This window comes from Pungitius pungitius, chromosome 8 (assembly GCF_949316345.1).
Source record: "Pungitius pungitius chromosome 8, fPunPun2.1, whole genome shotgun sequence".
Taxonomy (NCBI): Eukaryota; Metazoa; Chordata; class Actinopteri; order Perciformes; family Gasterosteidae; genus Pungitius; species Pungitius pungitius.
In genome coordinates this window covers 18506633-18534360 of record NC_084907.1, presented here as the reverse complement: position 1 = coordinate 18534360, position 27728 = coordinate 18506633, and the positions used below count along the sequence as shown (strand labels likewise).

At 42.8% G+C, this 27728-nt stretch overlaps 3 protein-coding genes across 4 annotated transcripts in view; 2 read left to right on the top strand and 1 right to left on the bottom strand.

The window, feature by feature from the left end:
• The window catches only part of prickle2b (prickle homolog 2b), a 68745-nt gene extending 60733 nt beyond the window's left edge, over positions 1 to 8012 (top strand). Inside the window, exons 5-9 of one of the 2 annotated variants that reach the window (XM_037491236.2) lie at positions 344 to 481; positions 1790 to 1993; positions 2578 to 2764; positions 3748 to 4644; positions 4862 to 8012. In XM_037491236.2, coding sequence (XP_037347133.2) covers positions 344 to 481; positions 1790 to 1993; positions 2578 to 2764; positions 3748 to 4644; positions 4862 to 5823 — 2388 coding nt within the window. In that variant the 3' untranslated portion in view covers positions 5824 to 8012. The remainder of the gene's footprint in view (positions 1 to 343; positions 482 to 1789; positions 1994 to 2577; positions 2765 to 3747; positions 4645 to 4861) is intronic. The other variant, XM_037491237.2, reaches the window with a different exon arrangement.
• A 4811-nt stretch (positions 8013 to 12823) lies between these two features.
• Positions 12824 to 18415, bottom strand: slc2a9l1 (solute carrier family 2 member 9, like 1). The gene is made up of 12 exons (XM_062564075.1): positions 18392 to 18415; positions 17667 to 17762; positions 17373 to 17533; positions 17171 to 17295; positions 16966 to 17095; positions 16533 to 16681; positions 14888 to 15075; positions 14687 to 14797; positions 14202 to 14303; positions 13535 to 13610; positions 13311 to 13438; positions 12824 to 13196 (listed from the first exon to the last, which is right to left on the bottom strand). The coding sequence occupies exons 1-12, from the start codon at positions 18413 to 18415 to the stop codon at positions 13011 to 13013; spliced, it is 1476 nt and encodes a 491-aa protein (XP_062420059.1). The 3' UTR covers positions 12824 to 13010.
• Positions 18416 to 19387: 972 nt separating this feature from the next.
• Positions 19388 to 23152, top strand: psmd6 (proteasome 26S subunit, non-ATPase 6). The gene is made up of 8 exons (XM_037491260.2): positions 19388 to 19665; positions 20186 to 20391; positions 20755 to 20900; positions 21601 to 21820; positions 21913 to 22021; positions 22243 to 22411; positions 22757 to 22834; positions 22926 to 23152. The coding sequence occupies exons 1-8, from the start codon at positions 19521 to 19523 to the stop codon at positions 23020 to 23022; spliced, it is 1170 nt and encodes a 389-aa protein (XP_037347157.1). The 5' UTR covers positions 19388 to 19520; the 3' UTR covers positions 23023 to 23152.
• The last annotated feature ends 4576 nt before the right edge of the window (positions 23153 to 27728 follow it).

The following is a 27728-nucleotide window of genomic DNA, read 5'->3' as shown; positions in this document are numbered from 1 at the left end:
TAAGAGAAGGGAGGCGACAGACACAGAAAGAAGGAGGAGCCAGCTTCGGGGTGGGCGAATAAATCATTATAATGTTGAGATTAGTGAGGTTTCCATAACACTTATACTGTGGACACTCTTCTACACCAGCCTGATTATAATAACATAAAATGTATGAAATAATTGTCCTGGAAATAGGCAGTACCATTGACTTGAAATAAGTGCTGCCTTTTTGGCAGCAATATCAAAGTTTGATGAATCTATATTGATTTTAAAAAGCACAGGCAATTATCAAAACACGTTTGTCTGTGTCACACCTATCAAATGTATGTTGATGTGTGTGTGTGTGTGTGTGTGTGTGTAGGTACGCTATTGTAACGGTCTGGACAACGAGGAGAAGCGAGAACTGAAGCTCTTCAGTAACCAACGGAAACGGGAGAACCTGGGCCGCGGCAACGTGCGCCCGTTCCCCGTGACGATGACGGGGGCAATCTGTGAACAGGTAGCTGGAACGAAGTACCAACAAGAAATATGAATGTGACGGCCGTTTCTCCAGCAGTCGAGAGACACGGCGTAATCAATGAACGGCCAGCGTATCACTTTGACATTTTATTTTTGCACCGCGTCCCGGGGACAAGAGTGGATTATTAATGGGACAAGCTCAAAGGTGTGTCGTGTGGCCGACGGAATGGAAGCAATGAATCATGTGACGGCTGAAAAGCCGGCTGGCATTTCTGGTCTTGTCATGATGTGTGAGAAATGCTTTGTGTGGACATATAAAGGGCAGGGATGCAACTGCCGTGTGCTTTCATGCCCGTGTTGTGACCATGTCATGTGTCTCTTAATCCCAGTATTAGTGTGACTCACATGCAACTTCAGAGAACTAAGTTACAGTTCAAACTGCTCTAAATCCTCCTCACACACGTCATCGTAATACACGCAGTCCTATCTGCATTTATCCTTTTAGTGATCCAATGGGACTAAAGAGTGCAATGGAGTGTTTTTGTTAACAACAATCATAATACAGCATCCACTAGCCATTTGTTAGTGCGTGCACAGCAGGCTCAAGCCAATCGTAGCCACTCTTTGTTGTGTTGGTGCCTCGGGTGTGTAGCTGCTTCATAGCTTGTGTTTCTCATTTACTCGTGCGAGCAGGCAGACACACACACGCACGCACACGAGTGAGCAGATTGTCGGGAGAGTGTGTATTGATTGAATTTCCCACCCCCCCCCCCCCATCCCCCCCTATGGCCTCCTTGCAGGCTCTGTGCCAGTTAGATAACCCGATTGTAACTTTCGCTCCGTCCCCCATCTTCGCACCCTTCTGAGTCCGCCTGACCTTCCCCTCCCTGTCTCCTTAGCTCACCCTCTCGTTTGGCCTTCTGGCTCCTCTACCTTTACACCTCCACGCCAATCTTGCTCTCCGTTTTATCCTCCCGTATATCACTCCATTTTTATTCTCCTCTTTGCCCCCACCGTCGTCCTTCAGCAACCGTTCAACTTCCTCTCTGTAAACACACCCGTGTGCTCTCGGGCTTGTCCAGCGTTTGTGCAAAGTCGTCTTGTCCAATCCAATTTCTGGTAGTTTTGATCCACCACCAGACCTCTGGATGCTGAAGTGTACAGATAGTTTGATTTGAAAGTTTAACTAAAAATACTAAAAAATGGTGCCAAAGCTATAGAATTGGAACTCTGTATTAGCCACTACTATAGAAGAGTTAGTATTTATACTGGAAAAAATAATAAAACACTCACACATCGCAACCATTAACTTAAAGCTGCTTCTTCTTGTTACTCCACCTCTCCTTAGTGCGGAGGCCAGATCAATGGTGGCGACATTGCCGTGTTTGCGTCACGGGCAGGTCACAGCGTGTGTTGGCATCCAGCCTGCTTCGTGTGCAGTATGTGCAACGAGCTCCTGGTGGACCTCATCTACTTCCACCAGGACGGCAAGATCTACTGCGGCCGGCACCACGCCGAGAGGCTGAAGCCGCGCTGCACCGCCTGCGATGAGGTAAATGCTCAGCACACACACACACACACGCATAGACACGTCCGCGCATGGATGATCATGTGTTAACGGACACACAAATCCGTTACTTGAACATACTGGGCCAATAATGTGGGACAGTGTCGGTAGAGCTATTTATCAAATGTTATTACGTGCCACTCTAGCTTATATGAGGCCAAACCCCTGTCATGTGATGCTCAGAGGGTTCCCAAAACACACTTTAGTGTTTAACACATGCGAGGGTTTTTCCCGATCTAATGGGGTCAGTTCTCATTTTCCTGATCTCTCAACCATTAGCGCTGTCTTTCACTCTGCAAATGGGGACATGGACGCTGTTAGTACTTTAAAAGCACTCTAGTGTTTTAACTGCAGCGTAATTAAAAGTATATGCACCATGTAGATTTGGCTTTGATTTAAGTCCTCACACATTAGCCTCTTCAAGTAGGTGATACAGAGGATGATTTAGCACATAGAAAAGGGGAGGGAGGACGAGCCAAGCTTTTGTCCTGTCATTTAGCGAGCCGTACTAACCCCATTGGGGTTTTGCCTCCGAGGACCTGTGATGAACGATCGTTCTTATTCCTCAGATCATCCTTGCGGATGAGTGCACGGAGGCAGAGGGGCGTCACTGGCACATGAAGCACTTCTGTTGTTTCGAGTGCGAGACGGTGCTGGGGGGTCAGCGCTACATCATGAAGGAGGGACGGCCCTACTGCTGCTCCTGCTTCGAGTCTCTCTACGCCGAGTACTGCGACTCCTGCGGGGAACATATTGGTATGTCGCCAGCATCTATCACTGTTAATACATTCTGCGTTAATCACCAACGTGTCACGCAAAGGAACGGACACAGGAGAAATGACATGTAGATACGTGTCTACACGGAACAATTAAGTGGATCATTCATTGGTTTGTATTTTTATTACTTCATTTTTAAAGAGATCAGAAAAGAGGCCAGAGTGGAATGTAAACTATCTGTTTAAGCAGTTTAACGCCGAATGATGTCATGTGCGGGCATACGAGGCAGGGTCACATTACACAGGAGCACGGAGATCTCAGCTTACAAAGCACGGAAATATGTACAGTCCGTACCGCGCAGCGTGAATCCACCCTGACGACATGGCTCGACTGTATCAAGTGACTTTTCACTCTCCAGTCACTTAAATACAAATCAAAATATCACAGAACCTTTTAGTGTGAGAGGCAAATCCACAAAGAGGAGAAACTTGGGGTTTTTTTCAGAGAGAAACCTTCTTCTTGGCCCACTTCCACCTCCTGTTAAACCTCTGCGTGTGCGTTTCCCCAGACAGGATGCCCAAGTGTGATTTTGGCACATACCTCTCAACAAATTTGCTCTGTAATTATTTGTTGGACAGGATATAGAAAAGTATTTGGCTTAAAAACCCAACTAAATATAAATTGAAACCATCAGAAAGCATGCTGTAACCAGATGGCAGCTATTAGCAAATAGCTGGTTTTCTTTCTGCCTGCAACAACTGCAGGCATAATCAAGATGCAGTGTGTTTACACAATGCTGGGAAAGCTCTATAACAAGTTCACCCCCAGGAAGATAAGTTACTGCCTTCAGCTCTATTTTCCCTCTCAACAAGTAACTCGTAAACTGCCCCTTTTTTTCACATAAAACAACATCTTAAATAACAAATGTAAAGCTCTATGATATGAACTGCATTTATATTTCATATATATAATTGAGTCTCGTAATCTTATTTTACATAAACCCATCTGTGTCTATCCTGTAGGCATTGACCAAGGCCAGATGACCTACGATGGGCAGCACTGGCACGCCACAGAGGGCTGCTTTTGCTGCGCCCGCTGTAAATCCTCTCTGCTCGGTCGGCCCTTCCTGCCCAAGCAGGGGCAGATCTTCTGCTCGCGCTCCTGCAGTCTGGGGGAGGAGCCCAATGGCTCGGACTCCTCGGATTCAGCCTTCCAGAGCGCTCGGTCCACCAAGGAGTCCAAGCGCAGCTCCAAGGCAGGGAAGAGTGGCGGCGGCGGCGGAGGAGGTGGGCTGCAGACTGAGAGGTTCTCTGGGGAGGTGGACCCACTGTCTTTACAGATGGATCTTCTGAGTCTCTCCAGCCAAACGCCCAGTTTGACGCGTGAGCCCCCTGCCTGGCAGCGCCAAGAGCGAGCAAGGGACGGCTATAATTATGAGTCCCAATCAGACCCAACTGCCCACGCCACCCCTCTTCAGCTCCTGAGCCAGTGCAATGTCAGGACTGCCTATAACCCCGCCTGCTCGGCCCAGACAAATCATCTGCAGGATCACAGGATCAAGGAGGATGGGGGTTTGAAGAGGCCACCCGTCTCGGCCATGAAGGGCCAGTCTTTGAATGAGATGTGGTTCCAGCAGCAAGCTCCGGAAGAGTACTATCCCCCGAAACTGAGGACCCAAAAGAGCTTCACGGAGGTGTCCCAATGTTCTCAGCACCGCAACGGGTTCTCTTCTGACAAGCGCTCAATCAGTTTGCACGGCTTTCAGAGGGACAGGGAAAGAGAGCCGGGGCCTCCAGCGGCGACCCAGGTGGCAAGAAGCAGGAACCCCATCAATGCACTTAACTTCACAGAGCAACTGACCCCTCTGGAGCAGACTCCAAGAGGATCCATGGAGTCCCTGGCCCTGTCCAATGCAACAGGTGGGTACAATAGTAGCCATCAGACCTCTGTATGCCCTGGTTTTTGGTTCGTTACATGAGAGGTTGTGTATGAGTGGTGTGAGTAATGTTGGTGGTGTACATCATAACGTGTGCTCAAATGTAATCTGAACTTCACCTTGACCAAAGTGTAAAATGATATGGGATTCCATTGAATGAACAGGCTTCTGACACCAAATCCAACTCTGTTTGCCTGCAGGTAACTCAGCAGATGGAGCAGGGAAGCGGCAGGAGCACCTTTCTCGTTTCTCCATGCCGGACCTGAGCAAAGACTCTGGAATGAACGTGTCAGAGAAAAGCAACATGGGCACCCTAAACTCCTCAGTTCAGTTTCAAAGCTCTGAGTCTATTCACAGCCTCACTGCCAGTCAACCCTACATGGAAATTAATCCTCCCAGGTCCTCCCAGTACCAGGTGCAGTACTGCGACCGCCCTGGTGTGGGCGCTGGAATAGGTGTGACCAAGTTACCACCCGGCTTCACTTTTCAGGAGGAGGATAGGGTGAGTTTGGTGAGCAGCGCCAACGCTGCCCGCCTACCCCCCATCAGTGAGCGCAGGGTGGGTGGTGTCGTTAGCGGAGGAGGTGGAAGGGGAGCAAGCATTCGGATCGATGCTCAAGAAAATACTGCCCAGAGGCGCCGGCACCATCACCACCACCGCTCCCGGAGGTCCCGGAGATCCCGCTCGGAGAACGCTCTCAACTTGGTGGCAGAACGGAGGGCGAGACCTCAAGAAAGAGCGCAGTTCCGCGTGCGCGAGGATTACGATCGTTTCCCGCCACCAAGGAGCGTCAGGGACCAGTATGGTGGGGGAGGAGGGGGAGGGGGAGGGGGGAGATACCAGCCCCAACCCTTCAGGCAGTGCCCCAGAACCACTTCAGACCTGACTCTTCAGAACCCCGGGGCCAGCCACCGCACTGGGTTGAACCAGTACTCCTGGGACGATTACGATGACGATGACTGGTGCTCAACTTGCTCTTCATCCTCCGAGTCAGAGGATGAAGGTTACTTCTTGGGTGAGCCGATTCCCCGACCCGTCCAGCTGCGCTACCTCAGCAACCAGGAGCTCGTCCATAAGTACAACGGGATTGGAGGAGCCAACCACAGCGGGCAATTGCACACCCGCAAACGCAGAAAGAGCAAGAACTGCATTATCTCCTAACATCCTGTCCTCTGGTCGAGGAAATGACTCTTTGTTCAGACTGTGAACTCTTAACATCTCCCATCTGGAACGAAAAAGTCAATCCCACAGTCCATTTATTCAGCGTTGTTGAGTTATTAATATCAAGTAATGAAAGTCCGTGATGAATTACAGTTGGTTAACAGTGAAAAAGCAAAAGCGTTTGCATGTTTGTTCTTTTTAATGTTTCGGGAATATCTCTTGAGTGTTAAGGCTAACGGTTCCATGCGCAGTTCTGTCAAGTCACAACATTTATCAGAAGCCAATGTGCAATTGTTTTTTTAACTTCACTTACATGCAGCAGACAAGTGTGCAAGGTACAGGTCTGTTTGGTACAGCTTAGCTTTTTCACACATGTGATTTAGATATAGAATATACTGTGCTATTGTATTCAGTTCATAGTATGTACATAGATAAATGAATTAATAATTTCACTTAAGTTAAGGGAGTCCATGTACATATGGTTGTAAATGAGGCCTCACATATTTTTATATTTTGTATGGATAGAATCATTTATGTAATAAATATCTATAATGTAGATATAGAATATGTCAAAACCAACGTATGCATGTTTTATTTGGCTGACTTGGTCCTACATTTGGAATAAAGGAGTATTTCAGTGAGTGATTTGATTGACAGCTTGTGTTTCTCTCCAGAGAATTACAACACGCGTGTCTGGTGTTCACAAGAGTGCGTAACAGTCACCTTCTCCATCTGTTTAATGCATAAATGAATGACAATGTGGTGAAGAGGTGGATAAGGATCATCCCCCTCCACTGGGTTGTTCTACTTGCATGGTAATGGGTGCCGTCACATTCGAACAAACAGCGCTCCATTGTCCCAGAAACAGATGCCACAAAAGTTCTGGTTTATTGCATCAGCATATGCAAGTTGGAAACTGCTGACAAAGGTCCAGGGATTTATTTATTGAAATCTGGTCATGACTTGTGTGCGAGGCATGCTAATGCAATAGCCATGGCAGTACCACATTAGTTCATGTTGAAAGATATCAACTATTGGATGGATTGTCATGTCTATCTGGATCCTATTCCTTCTATTGTAGCGCCATTACGTCATTGGGTAATCCAAACTATATTCAAGCCACCGCATCCGCTTTACTTTAAAAGTGAGAAAAAAAGATTTTGATGTAGAATATGGTTATACCTAATTAATTATGTTAGTACTGTCATTGTGAGCACGCTCGGTAGTCAATCTTATAATTAGTTAGCCCCTGACGTGGTTGTAAACTCATGACATGTCATCCTCTCCCGTTGAACTATTGGCAAATACAGTATAACAGGTGGAATCTTGTAAGAGTTAAGCAATGTCCTGCTGTAATTAGGATTGCCACTGATGTCCATGTTGTCCCAGGATTACTGTTGCTGTTGCCCCCATAATCCAAACAAACAAACACACACACACACACACACGTTTAGAACAATCTGTGTGAACGCCAGCCGCTTGATTAAAGGGGTTCAAGCACTAATGCTGTTGACATGATTGGCACATTAGTCTGTTTACTTCACCTAACCTCAACCTCCAAGGCGTTTGACCCAGTTTTCATGTTTACTCGGATAACTCCCAGACGGGGAGGTAAAGAGTCCTCATTTAGTCAGCCTTGATACGACAACCAGCTGCACTCGCATGTGAGATGCATTATATCGAACGGTCGATGGCCCCGTGCATATATGTGGACTTTGCTTTTAGCAAGTTTTCAAACTACAGCTGCAGACTGTTACTCACATGAGCTACCAAGTATCACTGCAATCACTTTCTGCAGACATGCAATAAAACACACGCAAAGTTTGGACTTCATTAATGTGGATATTATTGCCCTTGAGCTCACATCATCGTTAACTTACCCCATACTATGGTTTCCTCATTGGTCCCTTTCCAGGTCTTTACCCAAGCATGTGGTGTTTCCATGTGTTTAATTAAAAGCAAATGAAGGCCCAACGGTAAGGGGTGCCGCAGATTGCAGCCATATGCTTCCCGGGCTGTGTCATATTCAAGGTAGCGGGTGGTGGTGGCGAGATAATCCTGTTGCATTGACGCTTCTAGTTGTGACACGCGTACTGTCAACCAAGCTGTAAAAAGGGAATTACATCCATGAGCTCTGAAAGGTCCAAAGAGGTGAGCGTGAGGCGGTTTTTATCAATGATAAAAAAACATGGTTCTCTCCAATAAATATAACCAACTGTTTGATGAGGTGTCCCGCCTAGTCCTTATTCGATGAACGAGTAACACAATGGTGATGTTTGGAGTCCTTTACTTTATCCACATTGCTCTGTCTATAGACAGTGTTGTGTTTATCATCAAGTACAATGTTCAGGATGAGACACTGCCCTCAGGACGTACAGGACCTGGGACAACATTTTAAAAAGTTTTTTTTTTTTACTGCTTTTTCTTTTAACACGTAATGAAGCTAGGTCTAAAATGCAGTCTTACTTACAGAATAAAACAACAGTTGCATGGAAACACAGCTGTAGTTTACCTTGTACAAGTCAATTGAATTGTTGTTTTCATAGTTTTTTTTGTAGTTTTCAGTCGCAAAAGAAAATGTTTTTTCAAACAAGATAATGTTCTGCATCCAGTAGAGTAGTGTTTATCTTAGTTTTTTTATTTTACCTTGTTGTCATTACTTATATGAGCTTTGTAACGTCACTACCCTGTACTGCATGGGGTTGGGTAAAGCAGTTGAGGAAGCATACTTTACTTTTGTACATTTTTTTTCCCTCCCATGTTAATCGTCCATTGAATCACATTGAATAAGCACTCCGGTTTATTAAGGCCGGACAGAGTATGCAGTGTCTGCAGAACAGACAGCCATCCTTTCATTAACCCCGAGGTATGTGTCTGCACTGGATAAACAACAAGCAAATCAGGTGAGGCAGTGGAAATGGACAGAGGTCCTCTTTACGGTTCAGACAAACCTTGTTCACTGGTGCTAAAATGGCTATACACAACAATCTACCTATATATCTGCTCACCAAGCATGCTTCTAGATTGTGTGAGGTCGCTATATTGTTTAAGAAGACTGTGTTAGCCATGGAAAAAGAATCATATATTTACTATATGATTATGAGTCTCTATTACGGTACTATAGTTATAGAAATCCTAATTGGAAAATATAGATACAAGCTTTCATCTGTAGACCAACCAGTAGTACTGTCTGTACATCAAAATCCAATTCAGTCAGAATGTGTAGCAGTTTAATTAACAGCCACACATGTTAGGTGCCTGTGTGTCTCTGCGTAAGTCTGTGTGTGTTACGGCCCAGATGCACAGCCGTCATGAGTTAAAGCCGTTTGAGTTGTTTTAGGAGACTCTAAAAGCCATCATTACAGGTCCTTAAGAGCAGATCGGCTGCAAATTACAGCTGCGCTCTGAGCAAACTAAAATAGTCTGATTCAATTATTTACAAATGAAGAATGCCAATGTGGTGTTAACGCACACACACACACACACACACGCACACATACAATGGGGTGGTGAATAAGAGACGCGTGACAGGACTGACTGAGGCCTTCGCAGCAGTCTTCCCTCCTTCTGCCTCATCATGTGTGTTCAATTACTGTGGCAAGAATGCTCCAGAACAGTCAGTTCATCCCAAAATAAAGATATTACAGTGTACTGCTAATTAAATCTTTTTTTAGAATTCATTATAATTGTTAGGGAGCCTTTTTCGCTTCCCTTTGGTGTAAAATCCCCATATTCTGACACTATAGGAATACGCCGTGGAGATTCACTGCTGCTTTTGCAGACCTGCACAGCAGAACCAAAGTGTAATCATCTCCCGTCAGTTTACAGTTTTGTACATTCAAGCAGCTCCTAACTGTCTGCAAAAAGAAATGTTAGTTAAGCACTCAAGCACTATGTGGCTAGTAGACCTTGACTAAACCTGCTAATCTCGCAATAAACGCTCACACGCTTAAGCGTGACCTTTGCCCTCCCACTGGCCTCAACTGTGTTGCGTCACTCGGCTTCACCCTTCAGAGAAAGCGTGTTTCAATAGACTTGACTTGAAGTTTTTTTAAAAGGCAATTAAATACTGTAAATAAGAATTAGTAAACACACTCCGTACCATTAATTAGAGCTCACACTACGTATGTATGTCTGTAGGGCCTCATTAGGCCTGATTGATGTCTTCCAGCCACGCTGAGAGGAATAGTAACAATTCATTTCCAGTGTTTGTTCAGCCTGACACATTGCACGGCGAAATGCTGCCAGGTTTGGGTTAATCCCTGGCTCCAACGGCCCGAGGGGCACCTCGCCATAAGTGGAGACTGGCATGCTGGGTATCCAAAATGTTGCATTGCCAAAAGGGCTCCGTCTGGTTCATGATATCAGCCTGCTTCACCCCTCCTCTCTGTGACTCATTAACAAGCTCAGGATCCAGTAGGGGTCCCATCTGTGTGCCACCTGTACAGAATCACCACCGATTACAACATTTAATGCAGGAAACCATTCCCATTTGTTCCTAAGTTTCCTTCAATAATATGAACTAAATATCTATTCCTTTAATTGTCTTTTCTTCCTTATCTTCCTCTTCCCTCACCTCTCTCTGCGTGTATGACGGATGACGGATGGACCAATCTGCCAGCCAGCTGTAAATGAGGCAAGTTCTGTGATTTCAACTTTACCGGTACACAAATCATTCAAATGATGGCAAACTGGCATTTTTTGTGACCTTTGCTGTTTTTTTCTGTGTCTTAAGGTAAATTCTAGATTTAGGTTTTAATATTTCCGGATTTAGGAAAGTTTTCACTTGCAGAGATTTAAAATGTGGACAAAAAGTTGTCCTTCTCTGAAGCAACTGAATGGCATCACTGTGACCAACTAATTCCTTCGACATCTGCTACTCATCCTCTTCCACTTAGGCAAAGTAGATAATCATCAGACACAATGGACGATTTAATCAGGTGGATTTTTGTGCAACCGGTGCACTAACGGGCATAGTTTCATTCTATAATCATATTCTCATGCTGTACATAGAGCAGCATGTGTAAGGCTATTTACTGGAAAATGGCACCGTTTTGTTGCATAACCAGAGATCATACAATTAGACCAATGAACAAACCCAAGGCTTAAGAAACAATGACTCATTCAATCTGTAATATATCCAACTCTGTTCACTCCTCTCTTATTTGCAGTGTTGCTAGTGATGCAAGGCAAAAAAACTAAATGATCATGCCCCTAATTTTACTTTGCTTTGCTATGCATGGGTTCACCACTGGAGGAGGACATTACTTTCTTTTGCAGTTTCTGTGAAAGATAGAAAAGGCCTGAGAAATACCAACAGAGACTTTAAAGATGATGCTTTTAAAGATCATTGATAGAGCCGTGTCAATGGTCTCTTTTTTATTAATCCTTTACATACATCATTTCAAATGGCATAAAGACAATAACAAATGTTAAATGTTTTTTTAAAAAGAGAGGCATCTGCAAAGAACCTGATAAAATGTTATGTGAAGATAATAACAATAGTTTTCCTTAAAAATATACAACTTAGGCTACGAAGTTAGTTGAAAATGTGCCAAATGTTACAATAGTACCAGTAAATGCACTTTCCATCAGCTGCATGGAGGTAGCCTTAATTCCTGCAGTGGTTCAACATCTCCACCTGCTGGTGTAATGGAGACATTGCAGCTGTGGAGTAGTTCCACTGAGACCCAGACACAACAGGTACATTTAGCGCTACATTTAACTGAGGTTGATGTTTCTCAAGATTGTGGATTATAGATATATGTGATCGTCCTGGACATTTTTTTAAATCAACCATAAACCCTTCATATTTGATTTGCTCATCATCTGTGCATTTTGCAACCACAAAAAATACAAAACGGATACAGGGACAAAACGGGTCGCTTACGGTTGTTTCTCGAGTTAGTCCTCCAGATATTTATCCCACAAGCAAGAAAAGACCTTCAAGGACTCGTAAAACAAAGGCTGATGTTGAAAAAGAATGGCTCAAAGAAGAAACTGTGCAGGATGCAAAGCTGGCATAATGCTGTACATTAGCACAATGCATACTTAAGCCAGCAAGAATATAACTTGTAGCATAACACCTCCTCTTCCTTCAAAGATGAAAAAGAGCCAAAACACATACTTTGCTCTTTGCTACCACAATATATTCACGTGTACACATATAACGTTCTACACTTGTTGCGAAATTACAATCATTTAAACTTCAGTGTGAGCATGAGAGGAATAACAATAAGGTCACCAACACAATGCCTCCGGAATACCACCTCCACTTTGAGCTCAAATTGCCCTGCAAAAGATGAAAATAAATAAAACACTTTGTGAGTCATTTTCTGTTGACTTAATTCCCTGCTAAGGTCCGAGAACAGAAGGCAGAACAAAAAAGTCCAAAGGGAACAGGGGATGATTTATTGCTGGAGACCAGGAGGAAAGAAACTTCTGACCTCCTATTGACAAGCCCTTTGCAGCTGCGGGTGCCGTTTTGATCAGGTGTGGGTAGCCCACACAACAGCAGGATTTGCACTTATCTAAAGCTGGTTTGCTCTCATTCTGCAAGTTTAAATTAAACATTACGGAAATATCAAGATTCAGCATAATTTGCTTGAACTCAGCTTAAGGGAAAGCTTTTTCATCTGTACTCAAATGCAAAATGACTTTACATTCCCTCAATGACTCATTGGAGAAATACTTGTCAGGAAAGAAGAAAAAAACATCTCTGATGGTCTTCAGCAGCTTGTTTCAATAATCTTTCAATACTGCCATGTAAGGATGTCTTTCATATATTAAAATCCAAACGAGCAGCTGAGGTTGTTCGGAATCAGTTCATTTGTCAAGCAAGTAAATGTAGCCTTTGGTTATTCCATGGAAGTTGGTTGCTGTTTTATTATTTTGTGTATTGAGTCAAAATTGCAAAATGTGTGCATTTTCTCTTTACACAATAAACAGTCATACTGAGTATCATGACATGCAGGAAGAAAGAAATCTCAATACTTTGGCATTAGGGTTTACTGTTGAATGAATAAAACGTGCTGTGTTACAGGTTTGTCTCAGTGATTTAGCTGCAGTGCGACAGGGATTTCCTTTCATTTATTTACTGATTAAAATACTCAACAACCATGAACAGTTTCCTTTTGGTCACACACAGCCACACTTTGAGATAACAGTCGACTGTATCTGCCCTGCGTTTACAACTTAGTCTCCAATCGCTTTTCCTCTGAGAAGGATTTCCCACAGAGGGTGATGGCTTTGAAGTCAGCACAGATCTCCAGCATTGTCTTTCCTTTTGTCTCAGGCAGGAGGAAGAAGGTATAAAGACAACCCAGCAGGCACACACAGGTGAACAGCACAAAGCAGTATGAGTCCAGGGCATCCTGGGAAAGACAAATCACAACATGAAGAATCAGAAAGAACCTCGTGTTTGAATGTTTCGTGGAGGTGCTGAGGGTTTTTGTTTTGTCGGTCGGTGCAATGTTTGTTGTACTCACAATAAGGAATGGAAATAATAGGCCCAGTACAGCGTAGAGCAACCAGCGTAGCATCCCCAATAGTACAAATGCAGCCAGTCGGTCGGACTGGATGAAGATCTCACTGTGGAGAGTGTTTGAGGCTCCCCCTGGGTGAACCAGAGACACAACTCAGGGCATGCGCTTCATTATCCCTGCACACAAACATCTTTTCTCTGTGAACCAAACTGCTGTGAGACACATACCAGGTCCTCCGCAAAAGGAGATGATGAAGAGGAAGATCAAACTCGTGGAGATATATGGAATCCAGTAGCTGGGATCCTGCATGAAGAAGAATGTGTATTGTGCAAATATCTCTGAATACCTCTCATTTCAGGGTATAAGTGAAAAGGTCGTCTCTAGGTGCAGATAGTTTTACCTGCAGACATTTTTAAGTAACAGTCTTCTGAGATCCGAGAAATATTAGAGGTAAACTTTGATTTAATTTGTTGTATTATAAGGACTATGTCCGTGGTGTGCTGCTTCCATTATTATTATGGACCAGGTCAATTATGCTACAAAGAATATTCATTCAATGACGTCAGTATTAAAAACTGTTTTCCGTTGAGGCAGGAATCTCAAAGCCTTAAAATCTGCATATCTTGACATTAAAAGAGAAAAATGTTGTATACAGCACAATGTCTTCTTTCTTCTCTGATGTTAATAGTTATGTTGTTGATATCACCATCATCAGAAAATACTATATTACAAAAAAAAATACAATTAATTGGATAATGTGTCAAATATTAACAGACGGAGCACGTGATAAAATGTCCCTGTGGAATGATACAATAAACTACCTGTGAGATACGACAAAACATCTGGGGCCTGCAGGATGGTGGGGTGAAGAACATTGGAAATCCTTTAACCTACCTTCAAATTGAGCATGACAGTGAACAACAGCAAGCTGGCGGACATGAGGCCGTAGCCCCCCCAGAACAAAGGCCTCCTCCCACTCTTCTCAATCAGCAGCCCCTGGGAGAGGGGAAGGTACGAGTAAGATGTTACGTCCTTGTGCTGGACACAATGTCAACCAACTTTGATGCCTCTGATTTGTATGTTTACACTCAGGATCCACAGTTTATACATCTATGTGCTAATCATTTAATCACAGTCAGCTATCTCACGTCACTTTGTAAATGTGGAATATGTTCATTGATTATGTTTGCTAGGTTGTCTCCAATCAAAGGTGGATCCGCTGTTGACTGAGACACTACAGGAGCTTGTTGGGATGGACGTTTTTGAAATGCTGTATGAACAGCAGCAGTGACAACATGTACAGTATATACATATATATATATATATATGACAGGTATGTAGGTAGGTAGATAGATAGAAACGCGCAGGGAGTCACTCACACAGAAGATGGAGGGGATGATTTGAGATATTCCAAGACCAAGAGTCACATAACGGATCTTGTCAGTTGGTATTCCGGCCTTCTTGAAGATGTCAAAAGAGAAGATATTGATCTGGGAAATACAGAAGCATTGATTTGATTCTGAGAAGTTGCAACCTTCATTCTTTGAGCAAGCAAAAATGAATCAAAGTCCCATCCTCACTGCGGTAATTCCTGAAAGCTGGTTGACGCAGTAGACGACGGACATGGTGAGAAGCTGCCATCGGACACTGGAGTCCCTCAGGAGCTGCAGAGTGCTTTTTTGAGGGGCCGCCTCAATGGCAGCCTGTTCAATCAACATCTCGTCCATCTCCTGTTTGTAGTCACCTTCGCCCCACAAACTCTGGAGAGCTGGGATGCAGAGACAGGGGACACAGAAGCGGAGAAATGTGCTCTTCAGCTCACATAAATACACACAGCTGTATGGTTTCATGCACTGAGTAGTAAAAAAGTTAGTGTTACATGGCTTTCAATAAGTGCATTTCTGTATAAGGATGCAAACCCAGAAGAACAAGAAACAAGGACGTGTCATTTCATCTGATAAGCCGATTGACATGTTGCTGTAGACCCAAGTACAATTAAAGTGCTACAATTCTTTTGTGCAGCTTGGCAGATTCAGAGCAGAGTGTGCGGGTTGGGATGTAGGGTTTGACCATGTCCTGGATGTAGACTGGACACGATCCATTCACAGCATGGTACACAAGTACCAATGTTTTGAAACTGGATGCGGGCAGCCGGTGGTAACGAGTGAAGAGAGCGGAGGAGTGGAGTAGTGTGGGAGAATTTAGGAAGTTTAAAGACGAGTCGAGCTTTTGCATTCTGGATGAGCTGCAGAGGTCGAATGGCGGCAGCAGGGACACCTCCCGGAGAGAGTCACAATAGTCAAGGCGGGAGATGACAAGAGCCTGAATCAGTACCTGCGTCGCCTTCTGAGTGAGAAGGGGTCGTATTCTCCTAATGTTGTAGAGCGTGCACCTACAGGATGGTGTTGTTGTCGCTGTGATGTTGGGAGTCAGGGAGAGTTGGCTGTCAAGTGTCCCACCGAGGTTCCTAGCAGTCAAAGTGGGCGTTAACCCAGAGTTGCCAAAGTTAACAGTCAGGTCCTGGGTAGGAGAGTCTTTTCCCAGAAAGAGAAGTAGTTCAGTCTTGTCAGCGGTTGATTTTCAGATGGTGAGCGGACATCCATTGAGAGCTCCGTGCTGCCACCTGAGTGTCTGAGTGAGGGGAGAGAATTAGAGAATTGGTTGGGTGTCATCGGCATGGCTGTGGTAGGAGAAGCCATGCAAGCAAATGACTGGGCCGAGAGAGTTGGTGTAGAGAGGGAAGAGGAGGGGACCCAGGACGTAACCTTGAGGAACTCCAGTAGTAAGAGGATAAGGTTCCGAAATAGATCCTCTCCAAGTTACCCGGTAGGTGCGGCCGTCAAGGAAGGATGAGAGAAGTGAGAGAGCAGAGCCTGTGACAGAAAGTTCCTGGAGGGAGGAAATAAGGATATTGTGGTTTACTGTGTCAAATGCTGCAGAAAGGTCCAGGAGGATGAGGACGGAGGAGAGAGAGGCGGCTCTAGCAGTGTGGAGTTGCTCTGAGACACAGAGGAGAGCAGTCTCTGTGGAATGGCCCGCCTTGAAGCCTGACTGGTGGGGGTCAAAGAGGTTTTTACGGTGGAGATAGAGGAGGAGAGTTTGTTAAAGATAGCACGTTCAAGAGTTTTGGATAGAAAGAGAAAAAGAGAGACCGGCCTGTAGTGTTTTCTTCAGATTATTATATTTTTGGTTAGTTACTGTGGGATTGTGGATAAACATACAAACCTTTTTTGCAAGCCTTTTCGTAACCTTTCTCTATGAATAAGTATCTGGGAGCCTCCGGGAGAAAAGGCAACACTATAACCTGAACCAATGAGAAAAGTGCAGGGACCGAGAGGACGATGTTCCACAGCTCCTGGCGACCAAGAAGCTCACTGAAAAAAACAAAAGATTAGATTATGTTGCATTTATTTACACTTCAACATATTACTGAAGATCTTTTCAGCACAGCTGTCAAAACATCTCTTGTTTGTCTGACTCTTCAAAATCATCAAAATCTTCTTTACATTATAATGAATAGGCGATGTGGCTTTTCAAAGGATTCTCCTCATGAAGATGTTTTTAATGCTTTGCACAGGCAATATGCATAGATCTCCTTTGTTCTCCAAATCAATCAAAACTTGACTTCTCCTAAACGTATTGACAAAGAAGTTCATACCTAAGTCCAAAGAACTGCCCCAACACTTTCCCGAGTGACAAAAAGATGGCTGAGGTCAGAGTCACAGTCCCTCTTATCTTCCTTGGGGAGATCTCAGCCAGGTACATTACATGGGAGCTCATCCCTAAACCTGTAGGTCAGGAGAGGGTGTAAATCAGAGGCACAAATCATGATGTACTCTGTAAAACATGTCCTGGTGACTCACCTGAGGAGAAGCCACATAGAGTCCTTGCCACGATAATCATTTCATATGATTTGGCACCTTTACTTGTCAGCATGATGCCGCCTGCAACTATGGCAATGGAACTGGTGCAGATCATCGCCTTCTTTCTGATGGAGGAACACATCACTGCAAGTCTGTTTAAGGCAACAAGACTAAATACTGCTGTTGCATCTCTTTTTTTCACCTTCCCAGTGTGCCGGTGATCCATTTGACACTGAAAGCACCAAAGAGTCCCCCGACAGCATACATGGAGACAATGAGGGACCAGATGATCGTGATCGTCCGTGGGGGTGGAGACTCTTCGTATCTGTGGAACCAGCTGCTGTTGATGAAGCTCTGAATGTACTGCAGAGAAAAAGTACATCTTGTAGCTTGATCAAAAACGGAGCGCTCTTTTTTTACTTTTTACTTTCAAACACACAATCAGCCACCACCGGTAACTGCAGGTGGAAAACAAAATGAAGGAAAAGCATCTCACCGGTGATGGAGAACTCAATTCAGTACTGTGGTAGCCACTTTGAAAGCTTCCTCCAATTCCCAAAACAATGATGAGGAGCAGAGCGTTGCCACGGATCTACAAAGCAGAAGGAATCAGTACACAGACGGGTGTGATGGGAGTCACTTCAGCAGCCTGTTTGTAACTGTATGAGCTTCTTATCGTGTTACTTTAAAACATCACTCTTTTAGAGAATTCCACTTCCCACTTGAGTCCTGATTCCTGTATATATATATATATATATATATATATATCCTGTTTATGGATAAGGATATTGTTTCTGAAGTGTAACGCTGACTTGTATATCACCCCAAAACAGTAAATTGTTATTTTGCTTAGCTCCAAATGTGTTGAGTAACCCTGTAGTTTTTTTGTAATGAATGATGAAAAAGAACAATTCAGAAACTGACACATCAATGACTCAGCTAAAACTGGTTTGGAACCGTCAATGAACTCACACAAACCTAAAAACAACCTGCGTGCCTGAAATAACATTTTTTAATATCTGTTTCCAGCATTAATAAAAGTTATAAGGGCTGAAGCATGGTGTTACTACACACACACATATATATATACTTGTATGCTATATACATAGCAGGTGTTAAATCTTGACATACAACAACAATGACATTACTTACTACTTATTACATTCTTATGAATATTTATATTTTTGTATAAACGATTCCGTAGAATTTGGTAAAACCTACCAGCTGTTGCAGCAACGTTTCCATTCCGTCTGCACTGCCGTGGTCCTTAAAGTACCAACTGACTGTACCCTTTTAAGTGTGGTTTAGGCTGGTTATCATTAACTTTTCAGAGTCAATTTTCTGTGACTCGAAATAAAGGCACAGGCAGTCACGTTGCACATCAGCAGTAATTTGCTTGTGTGAGAAACTCCTCTCAATAGTGTGAAATGTCATTTAACCATCAGCAACTATCAGGTTGGTAACAGGTCAAATGTCTAACTCAGAGCTTTGGCACATGCAATGTTTTACCAAATTGAATATATGACGTCTTCCAGAGCACATGGTGTATCAGTTAACATACCTCTTAAGTGATTTAATTTATTGCGCGTTGTTTTCAAAGCCAGCAGCCTGGTATAGAGGCCTGCATGTGACGGGCCTGTGCCCACACTCATGTCCAGCTGAGAGCAGTAAATGATTTGACACAATTTGACACTGAAAGCACCAAAGAGTCCCCCGACAGCATACATGGAGACAATGAGGGACCAGATGATCGTGATCGTCCGTGGGGGGGGGGGAGACTCTTTGTATCTGTGGAACCAGCTGCTGTTGATGAAGCTCTGAATGTACTGCAGAGAAAAGGTACATTTTGTAGCTTGAACAAAAAAGGAACGCTCTTTTTCACTTTTTACTTTCAAACACACAATCAGCCGCCACCGGTAACTGCAGGTGGAAAACAAAATGAAGGAAAAGCATCTCACCGGTGATGGAGAACTCAATTCAGTACTGTGGTAGCCACTTTGATGATAAGGATATTGTTTCTGAAGTGTAACGCTGACTTGTATATCCCCCCAAAACAGTAAATTGCTTTTTTGCTTAGCTCTAAATATGTTGAGTAACCCTGTTAAAATGTTGACAACAACAACGACATTTCTTACTCATGTCCAGCAGGGGGCAGTAAATGATAGCTTTGTTGTTAAATGTCATTCTCCGCTCTTTCCGTCCCTCGTTGACTGAACTTCCGGCGGAAACAACTCGGTCCAGTGTTTTCCGTAGTCATCGTTAACTCAGGCTAGTCGGTAACCGCGAGCACTCTTGTCTGCACAAAGAAAGCCTTCCGTTCGTGTCTTTGTATCTATTTTTTGAACTAAAAATGCCACTAGAAAACCTGGAGGAGGAGGGTCTGCCCAAGAACCCCGATCTGAGGATAGCACAGCTCAAGTTTCTGCTCACCATGGACGGTCACCGACAGGATGCCAAAGTGAAGACCGAGCTCATGGACGCTATCAAGGCTAACAGTGAGTTAGCACTTCACCGCATTATGCGACGCGTAACGCTTGCTTCAGTCGCTTGCTCACTTTAAACAACGATGCTGAATTAAAAAACGCTTTCACTTCGGGTTTTTGCGGGGTTGTGCTTTGTTTCGTAGAAGCTGTCCCATTCCGTAGATGTAAAACATGTATCTGAACTTAATTAGCTCACCAGCTAACGCTTTTAGCGGACGTCGGCTAGCGTTAGCCGTCAAGCAATCTGACGACGGGCTGTTTGTTGAGCTCTGCGCCCCAACTCCTTAGACATTTTATTTAATTAAATCAAATGATGTGTAATCTGTTGAGTCGTCAACATCGGTTAACGGTGCATGATATGAGACGGACTGTTTACTGTCCACTATTTAGTTAACGTGTTAAATCCGTGTTGTGGTAACATCCAACAACCTCACTTAGTGGTTAATATGAGCTGTAACGTAACGCTGTATGACGTTTTTTAAGCGGTTATAGTCCACAGGTTAAACCTGGGGTTTTGTTTGTTTTTCTCCAGATATGGCACCCTACTATGAAGGTCTGTGTAAGGATCTGAAGTGGCAGCTGGACGGGGATCTGCAGAGTAAAATGAAAAAGGCCAACGAAGAGGAGCTGAAGCGTCTGGATGATGTGCTGGAGGATGCAGAGAAGAGCCTGGGAGAGAGTGAGATACGAGACGCCATGATGGCCAAGGCTGAATATCTGATCAGAATTGGAGACAAGGTAACTTCCCCCTCAGTAGACTCAAAACACAGTTTGACAGTTATGTTGTGTGTTTGTTTTGTTGTGTTTTTTATTCACTGTTACTTTGTGACCAATGACACCAGGTCAGATATCATTGTGTAATGGAAGTTACGACCAAAGTTGGCCTGTGTGTTTTGATTTCTGAGCATCGAACGTTAGGCAACAAGTTGGCAAAGGGAACAACAGGTTTGATCAAATTAGAGTTTCTGAACATTAGGTACGATTAGGCATCACTCTAAAATGGTCTTTAACTTTGGTATATTTTCTGTCATCTTTGGTAAGATGGTTTTACATGAAGTGTTCCATGCCTTTTCATACCTTTTTTGAATTGTGTGTCCACAGGAGGGTGCCCTAACAGCCTTCAGAAAGACCTATGACAAGACGGTGGCTTTGGGACACAGACTAGACATCGTATTCTACCTGCTGAGGATTGGACTTTTCTACATGGACAGCGACCTCATCACACGCAACTCGGAAAAAGCCAAGAGGCAAAGGCTCTGATATTTTCAGACGTGTATATATATATATATATTAATGCTGTCAGTTAAACGGGCTGTTAACGACGTTAACTCAAACCCATTTCAATGACGTCATTTTTTTTTATAGAGAAACGTTTTCTTGGGGGGGGGGGGGGGGGGGTTGGACGACTCTTGTCTGAAAATGTCAACATGCTTGTCTGTTTGAGTAGCTGCTGAAAGCAAAGAAGTAGTAGCTTACTTTTTATTGGTAACCTAACTGTTACGGTTCATTGTTTCTGAAATAAGAGGCCTGACTGCTTTGCTTTTTCACAGCAAACTTGAAAAAAGAAAATATTAAGCTGTTTAACTGCACCAGAGGCAGAGTCTGTTCATCTGAAATGTGCACTTTATAATTCTATACCGCACGGTTTGGCAATAATGTTTTTCAGTAAAATAAAACATTTGCATAAATCAAGGCAATCCACCATGTTGATAAGAGCATTAAAATAAAAAGAAAATACATAAAAAAATAAAGGGACATTTACAATAGATACAAATGGGCGATTAATTTTGAGTTAACTGACATAAATGCGATTTATCCTGATTAAATATTTTAATCATTTTACAGCACTAATATATATATATATACACGCACATTACATCTCCACCACCAGCTTCTGTCATTGTTTAAGTGCTCATCTCTTTCTCTCTGCACCTGTTTTCTATACAGCCTTATTGAGGAGGGGGGCGACTGGGACAGGAGGAATCGTCTGAAGGTCTACCAGGGACTGTACTGTGTGGCCATCAGGGACTTCAAGCAAGCTGCTGAGCTCTTCCTCGACACGGTCTCCACCTTCACCTCCTACGAGCTCATGGACTACAAGACATTCGTCACCTACACTGTTTATGTGTGCATGATTGCCCTCAAAAGGCCGGACCTCCGTGAGAAGGTAGGAGACGGGGTTATGGTGCTGGCGTTAACTGTCTCCAGACACGTGGTTAGATTGGCATTATGGCTGCAATGAAATGTCTTCCTCTTCAGGTAATAAAGGGAGCAGAGATTTTGGAGGTGCTGCACAGTCTACCTACCGTTCGCCAGTATCTCTTCTCCCTCTACGAGTGCCGTTACTCTGTCTTCTTCCAATCTCTGGGTGAGGAAGCATTTTCTTTTTCCCTAAGAAACTAATGCATTAGCTAGTCACATGCTGGTCATTTAGCTTTTATTTCCTGTCTTCTTTAATTTTTTCCAATATTTAATTCCTGTCACAATTGCACTTTAGTCACAAGCATTATGTGTATCTGGCATTTCGCTGTATTTTCCCTTTGGTCACTTTGACTTTTGAATAAAAACCTTGTTCTCTCTGTGCCACAGCCACGGTGGAACAGGAGATGAAGAAGGACTGGCTCTTTGCGCCACACTACCGTTACTATGTGAGGGAGATGAGGATCCAAGCCTACAGCCAGCTGCTAGAGTCCTACCGCTCCCTCACCCTGGGCTACATGGCCGAGGCCTTCGGTGTCAGCACAGAGTTCATTGACCAGTAAGTGCCTTTAAACCATGTTCCTACGCCTCATCCATGGGAGAAATTATTTATGAATGTCTTATTTTACCCACAATTGCATAATTTGTCCCAAATTTGTATATATATATATATCGGCATAGACTTAATTCCAAATTTGACATTTGTGATCAGATGGGGCAGATTAGATGTGTCTACACTTGACAGTGAGACACCTGCTTTTGATCAAATATGCACACATGCTGTCCACATTTCCCTGAGATCGGATTTGAGCTCAGCTTTTTGTACCTTATCAGATGCCAATGCAATGTCCAAACTTTCATTCTTTTTTTTTTATATTTTGCTAAATTTCCTCCTCTTCCTCAGGGAACTCTCCCGATTCATAGCTGCTGGACGTCTCCACTGCAAGATTGATAAAGTGAACGAGATTGTGGAAACTAATAGGTATTGTTGCCATTCTCTGAACCAAAGTACTTTCAAAAATGCTTCTATTTACACACAGAACTCCAAAACATGTTTTGTTCCTTCTTTTCAGACCTGACAGCAAAAACTGGCAGTACCAAGAAACCATCAAGAAGGGCGACTTGCTGCTGAACAGAGTCCAGAAGTTGTCGAGGGTCATCAACATGTAACCACGGTTGTCATATTTTTATGCAACTGGGACTTGCATCATTGTTCTTGGTAAACCCAAAGCAGTTATTAGTCTGACAAAGTGACTCTTATATTGTGTATATAATAAAATTTGTTTAACTGTTGACATTATATTTCTCTAGGCTTTTTTCTTTCATCTTTGTTTTTCCTCGTGCACATACTTCTTATTGTTTGTCTATACAAGCCGTCCCGTCTTTGGGAACGTGGGTCCTGAGAAACGCCTGAATTTCTTCCAATTTGGAACAAATGGAAAAACTGCTTTTGGTCACAAGTGACTTTACACCTGCCTCATTCCTGTGAATGAAGTTCCTGCAGAAAAAAGGGACCTTTTCAGTTAAATAAAGAATGTAATCCAATCTGAACGCGATATCTTGGCTATGCCTAAAGGAAGTTTCCTCACATTGGGCAGAAGGGAGTGCCCACAAAAGCCCGGAAAACGCATTTTTGCAAAATGATTTATGGTCAGTGTTGAACTTGGCGCTTTTTTTTTTTTAACACTAATGCTGTGATGTACTAACGTGCAGCCTCTCTGCTCTCTGGTCACGACGAACCGTAGTCAGACACCACCTGCGTCTCGCTGCAGACCCGCTCCTTGTCCCCAGAGGCTATTCCGCTGGCCAAACAGTGGCCAAAGGGTTCAGCTTGTACTACGTACGATGCCTTGACGTTTTGTCACGCTGTGAAGCTTCTTCGTTCACTTTGGCCTCACAAGTGGCCGGAAAGTGTTTAAAAGTGAGATTGGGAAGAGAGAAGAAACGGAAAAACATTTGTGTCGAGTCTCGGCCAATCAGCGTTAAGATCTCTCCAGCGTCTTCATTTCCTCTCCAACTTTTCACAATTTCACTCCTAATTGAAGTTTAGTCGACTTTAGTCGATTCTTTTATTATTAGCGTACGTGTTTTGGAGCAAACCTCTGATAATCAGATCAGTTTATATTTTTGGTCCGGCCGTGGTTATAAAAGCTGGGGGGTGATCAAAGGGGTGGGGGTCAAACACCGTTTGCCACAAAGGGAAGTTTGTATAAGAAAATCAAACTGTACCCACCCTAATTCATATGATTTATTCTACACGTTCGTCACACATTTCATTGCAAACTGAAGGGTGCCTTTATAATAATTTTAAGAAAAACAAGACTTTTTTTGTTACTATTATTTTAGGAAATCTAATGTATTATCTACTTACCTGCAAATATACTATGACTTAAATTCTGACAAATTATATATAACTATGCTAAACTTTTCCTCATTTTTTTAAAGACATTTTATAAAATGCTATTCCAATATATTTTCATGGCAGTCAACTGCTTTTTTTCACGTAATCTACCCTAACTTTGTAGGGCATACACATCATTTATTTCATTCATTAGTGTTCTCTACTATGTTTTAAAAAAACTTTTTCAACACAATACTTCTCATATTCTTTTTTCAACAATACACTATATGTTTTAGAAAAACTGCCATTTTTTAGTGACATTTTACTCTTAATACTGATAATAACTTACCGGAATGTATGGATTCTCTATATTGAAATTAACTTTTTACATGTATATTTTTTCAATTGTTTTTATAATATGACCTTTTCGGAAAATGTTCATTGCGCATACTGTGATGTAACCTTTTAGGACATTTAATAATATCATGGCGTGTTAGATTAAGATTTTTATATTTTACTGTGCTGTCAAAAAAAAAAAAAAAACTGTCTAGTCTAACAAAAATAAATAACAAAGTCCTAGAATATATTAATGTCATTATGAAGTAAAAATGTCAGTAATTTTATACCAAGCAATGAATTGGCCATGACCTTTTTCATGACATACTCTGGCAAATAATACATTACTTGAGAACTATTTTATGTCATTTAACTGAAACTTCTATTCTTGAACAAAGTAACAGCTAGAAAGCCTTCAGGGTATTTCATCACTTTGTGCCAGAACATCAGCTTGGGCTTAAGGATCAATTATCAACAAGTCATCGGTCACTGGAACCCTTTTCAACATGTTTTTGAACATAACTGAGAATTCACATAATTAATGCGTTTTCAAAAAGCATAAAGCAACGATGTTCTGTACAGACACGGAGGATGTAAACCGCGATGAGTCGGTAATTCTAATTTATTTAGGAATGAGGCAGACACGTCATTTCATATAAATAGCAGTATAAATTATTTTATTTACAGAAACTTGTTACAAAACAAATATACTATACAATCTTTTTTCTTTAAATATTAATTCTAACCAATGTGTTGTTCATGAATTACATAGCAGCCAATACACAAGTCCAGCTGAAAATGATTTTGATAATGTATACAAAAAAAAGAAAATCTATACACGCTTTTACATAGTATGAATGGTGGATTTATTGTTTCCTCCCAAACACGAGCTGTATTCTCTCTCACATTCACATTCCAAGTCTATGGCGCTATTAAAAAAAAAAAGAAACACCCTCACGAGGTTTCCATCTCCCGGAAACAATGTCAAAATCAGTCAGTCAGTGGAGTTTGAGGGTAAACAAAACACTTGATTGAAGGTTTTTTTTTTTTTTTTAGGTAAAAATCGCAGTAAACCAGAGAGGACTTAAGCCGCGCATAATGAGGCTATCGAAATCCCCACGTCTTGTCTGGAAAAGTTTTGACCCTTTTCCCATCAACCCCCCCCCCCCCCCCCCCACAAAAAAACCCATTAACAACACAACACTTGCGTGTTTCATACTGGGCGGCTGACAATCTCCGGTTTTTACCATATTTAGGGTTCATAGGCAGATTTAAAAGCAAATGCCTAAATGCTTCCAACATTCAAGTAAGGTAAAACAACCCAAAGCAAACTGTCATCAAAACAGTCAGGGTGAAACAAATTCAGGCACTTTCTTAATTTCATATTTAGTTTTAAAAGCTGCAAACTATTTCTTTAAAAGCTGTGATTGAAATGACCGTCGGACTGTTTGTTTGTTCCCCTTCCTTGAATGAGTCCTCCCAGCCTTCAACGCAAGCATTTCCATCGTGAAATGTGTTTAAGGTCTACAGAGTGTTCCACTGAAAGGTAAATGGAAACTGGCTGGACAGCTTCAAGCCCGCATCGCGTTTCAAAATCACAGGCTTAGTTGGGTCATACACTAACTTTTTTGATTTAGAGGCAACGCAAAATATCTTGTGAAAGCACATGTGATTGACACCTTGAGAAGTAAATGAAGGTATCCTGTCATACAGACACATGGCAACACGTCAGCTTGGATACTCTCAGTACATGATTCATGAGATGCTTCAGCTTCTACATATAGGCATATTGCATTCTACAGACTTGGCAGTGAACCACTTCAAATAATCAAGTTCTTTGACTTGTTTTACTAAATAAATATTTTTTTCTTTTATTATTATTAAAAAAAAAAAAAATGTACCAAAAATTCCGCGTGTACAAAAAAAAGCCTGTGCAAAAATACATATTTCAATATGTACTATTTAACAAAATATTTATTCTCCAATAGGGATACTCCAATACTTGCTTGATACATTAGGCTACAAAAAAAAATGTCTTCTACTTTTCCACAATGACATCACTGGAGGTTACATGGACAGGTGTCGCCAAAAGTGTTCATGTCGGGTGAAGCCATCTCCATGAATCTCGCACCATTAAAACCCACTCAGCCACCAAAAATAAGCAAACGTCCAGGACAAGTATTGCCTGATTTAAGACTCCATTTTGACAAAGGAATAGAGTGTAATGCCTGGTTGTCCGTTCTGCCTGCGACAAATCTTTTCTCAACAGACACCGCCGTGGCGTCGCGGCGAGGCGTTGAAACTGTAACACCCAGCGCCTGGGTGGTGGTTACACACGGGCGGGGTAATCAAACCCACAGAAGACAGGCGACGTGCATAAAGTTTGCTCCAGTTAAGACGTACCATACCTGATTTCCTACGTAGGAAAAGTAACATTACAGTTCACACATCTGCCCCCAACAGCTGTGGATTCCATGCAGCTGGATGGGTAAAAGTAAGTAAGTTATGGCAATAACATTAAGGTTTGCACAGATCTTCTTCATGTCCGCACACACACAGGCAACGCACCATGAATGCTTTATGAGCAAGACTGCCCACCTCTCTGTTTAGGAAAAAAAAGAAAAAAAGAAAAGAAGCAGTTGGCAAAGCTGTTAGCGGCTTTTGGCTAGCTTTGTGACGAGGAAGCAGTGCCGATGGAGAAAGTAGTTCTTTAGTTGTGTTCACAGTCGGGGGGGGGGTAGGTCTACTGCGGCCATCCTTTTGAACACGGAAAAGCTTCCCGAAAATTTGACTGTCCTCAAGATGAAGTCATCTCTCTGACAAAAGATTCAATCCAACGGGCACATGGGGCGTCCTTTTCACATTTGAAAGCACAGCTGTCTTTACCACATCCACAAAGACTCTTTGTAGTTCAGTGTAAAAAGCTCATAAGAAATCATAAAAAGGTAACACTTGCATAATTATTCTGGGTAATAAAAGAATTGACCAGATCGTCCCTACGGGCTCCTCTCAGGCTGCTGGCGTGTAACTCGAAGCTACTCAAACATGTCGCCAAAGAGCCAAACTAATGACAAGTGAAACAACAAGGTGATTGTATGTTGTTTAAGGTTTTGCAAGTAACACTTTGCTGCTCTTCCTCCTCCTGCTGCTGCTGCTGCTGCTGCTGCTCTCGTTCCAAGGCTTCTGAGATCAGGCGCTG

Coding starts and splice junctions, on each gene's coding strand:
- slc2a9l1 (XM_062564075.1), bottom strand. CDS start 18,415: ATGGAAACGTTGCTGCAACAGCTG. Junction 17,096..17,170: donor TCTATGTGGCTTCTCCTCAG/GTGAGTCACCAG, acceptor CCTGACCTACAG/GTTTAGGGATGAGCTCCCAT. Junction 16,682..16,965: donor GGGCAGTTCTTTGGACTTAG/GTATGAACTTCT, acceptor TGTTTTTTTCAG/TGAGCTTCTTGGTCGCCAGG.
- psmd6 (XM_037491260.2), top strand. CDS start 19,521: ATGCCACTAGAAAACCTGGAGGAGGAGGGTCTGCCCAAGAACCCCGAT. Junction 20,392..20,754: donor TGATCAGAATTGGAGACAAG/GTAACTTCCCCC, acceptor GTGTGTCCACAG/GAGGGTGCCCTAACAGCCTT. Junction 22,412..22,756: donor AGCACAGAGTTCATTGACCA/GTAAGTGCCTTT, acceptor CCTCTTCCTCAG/GGAACTCTCCCGATTCATAG.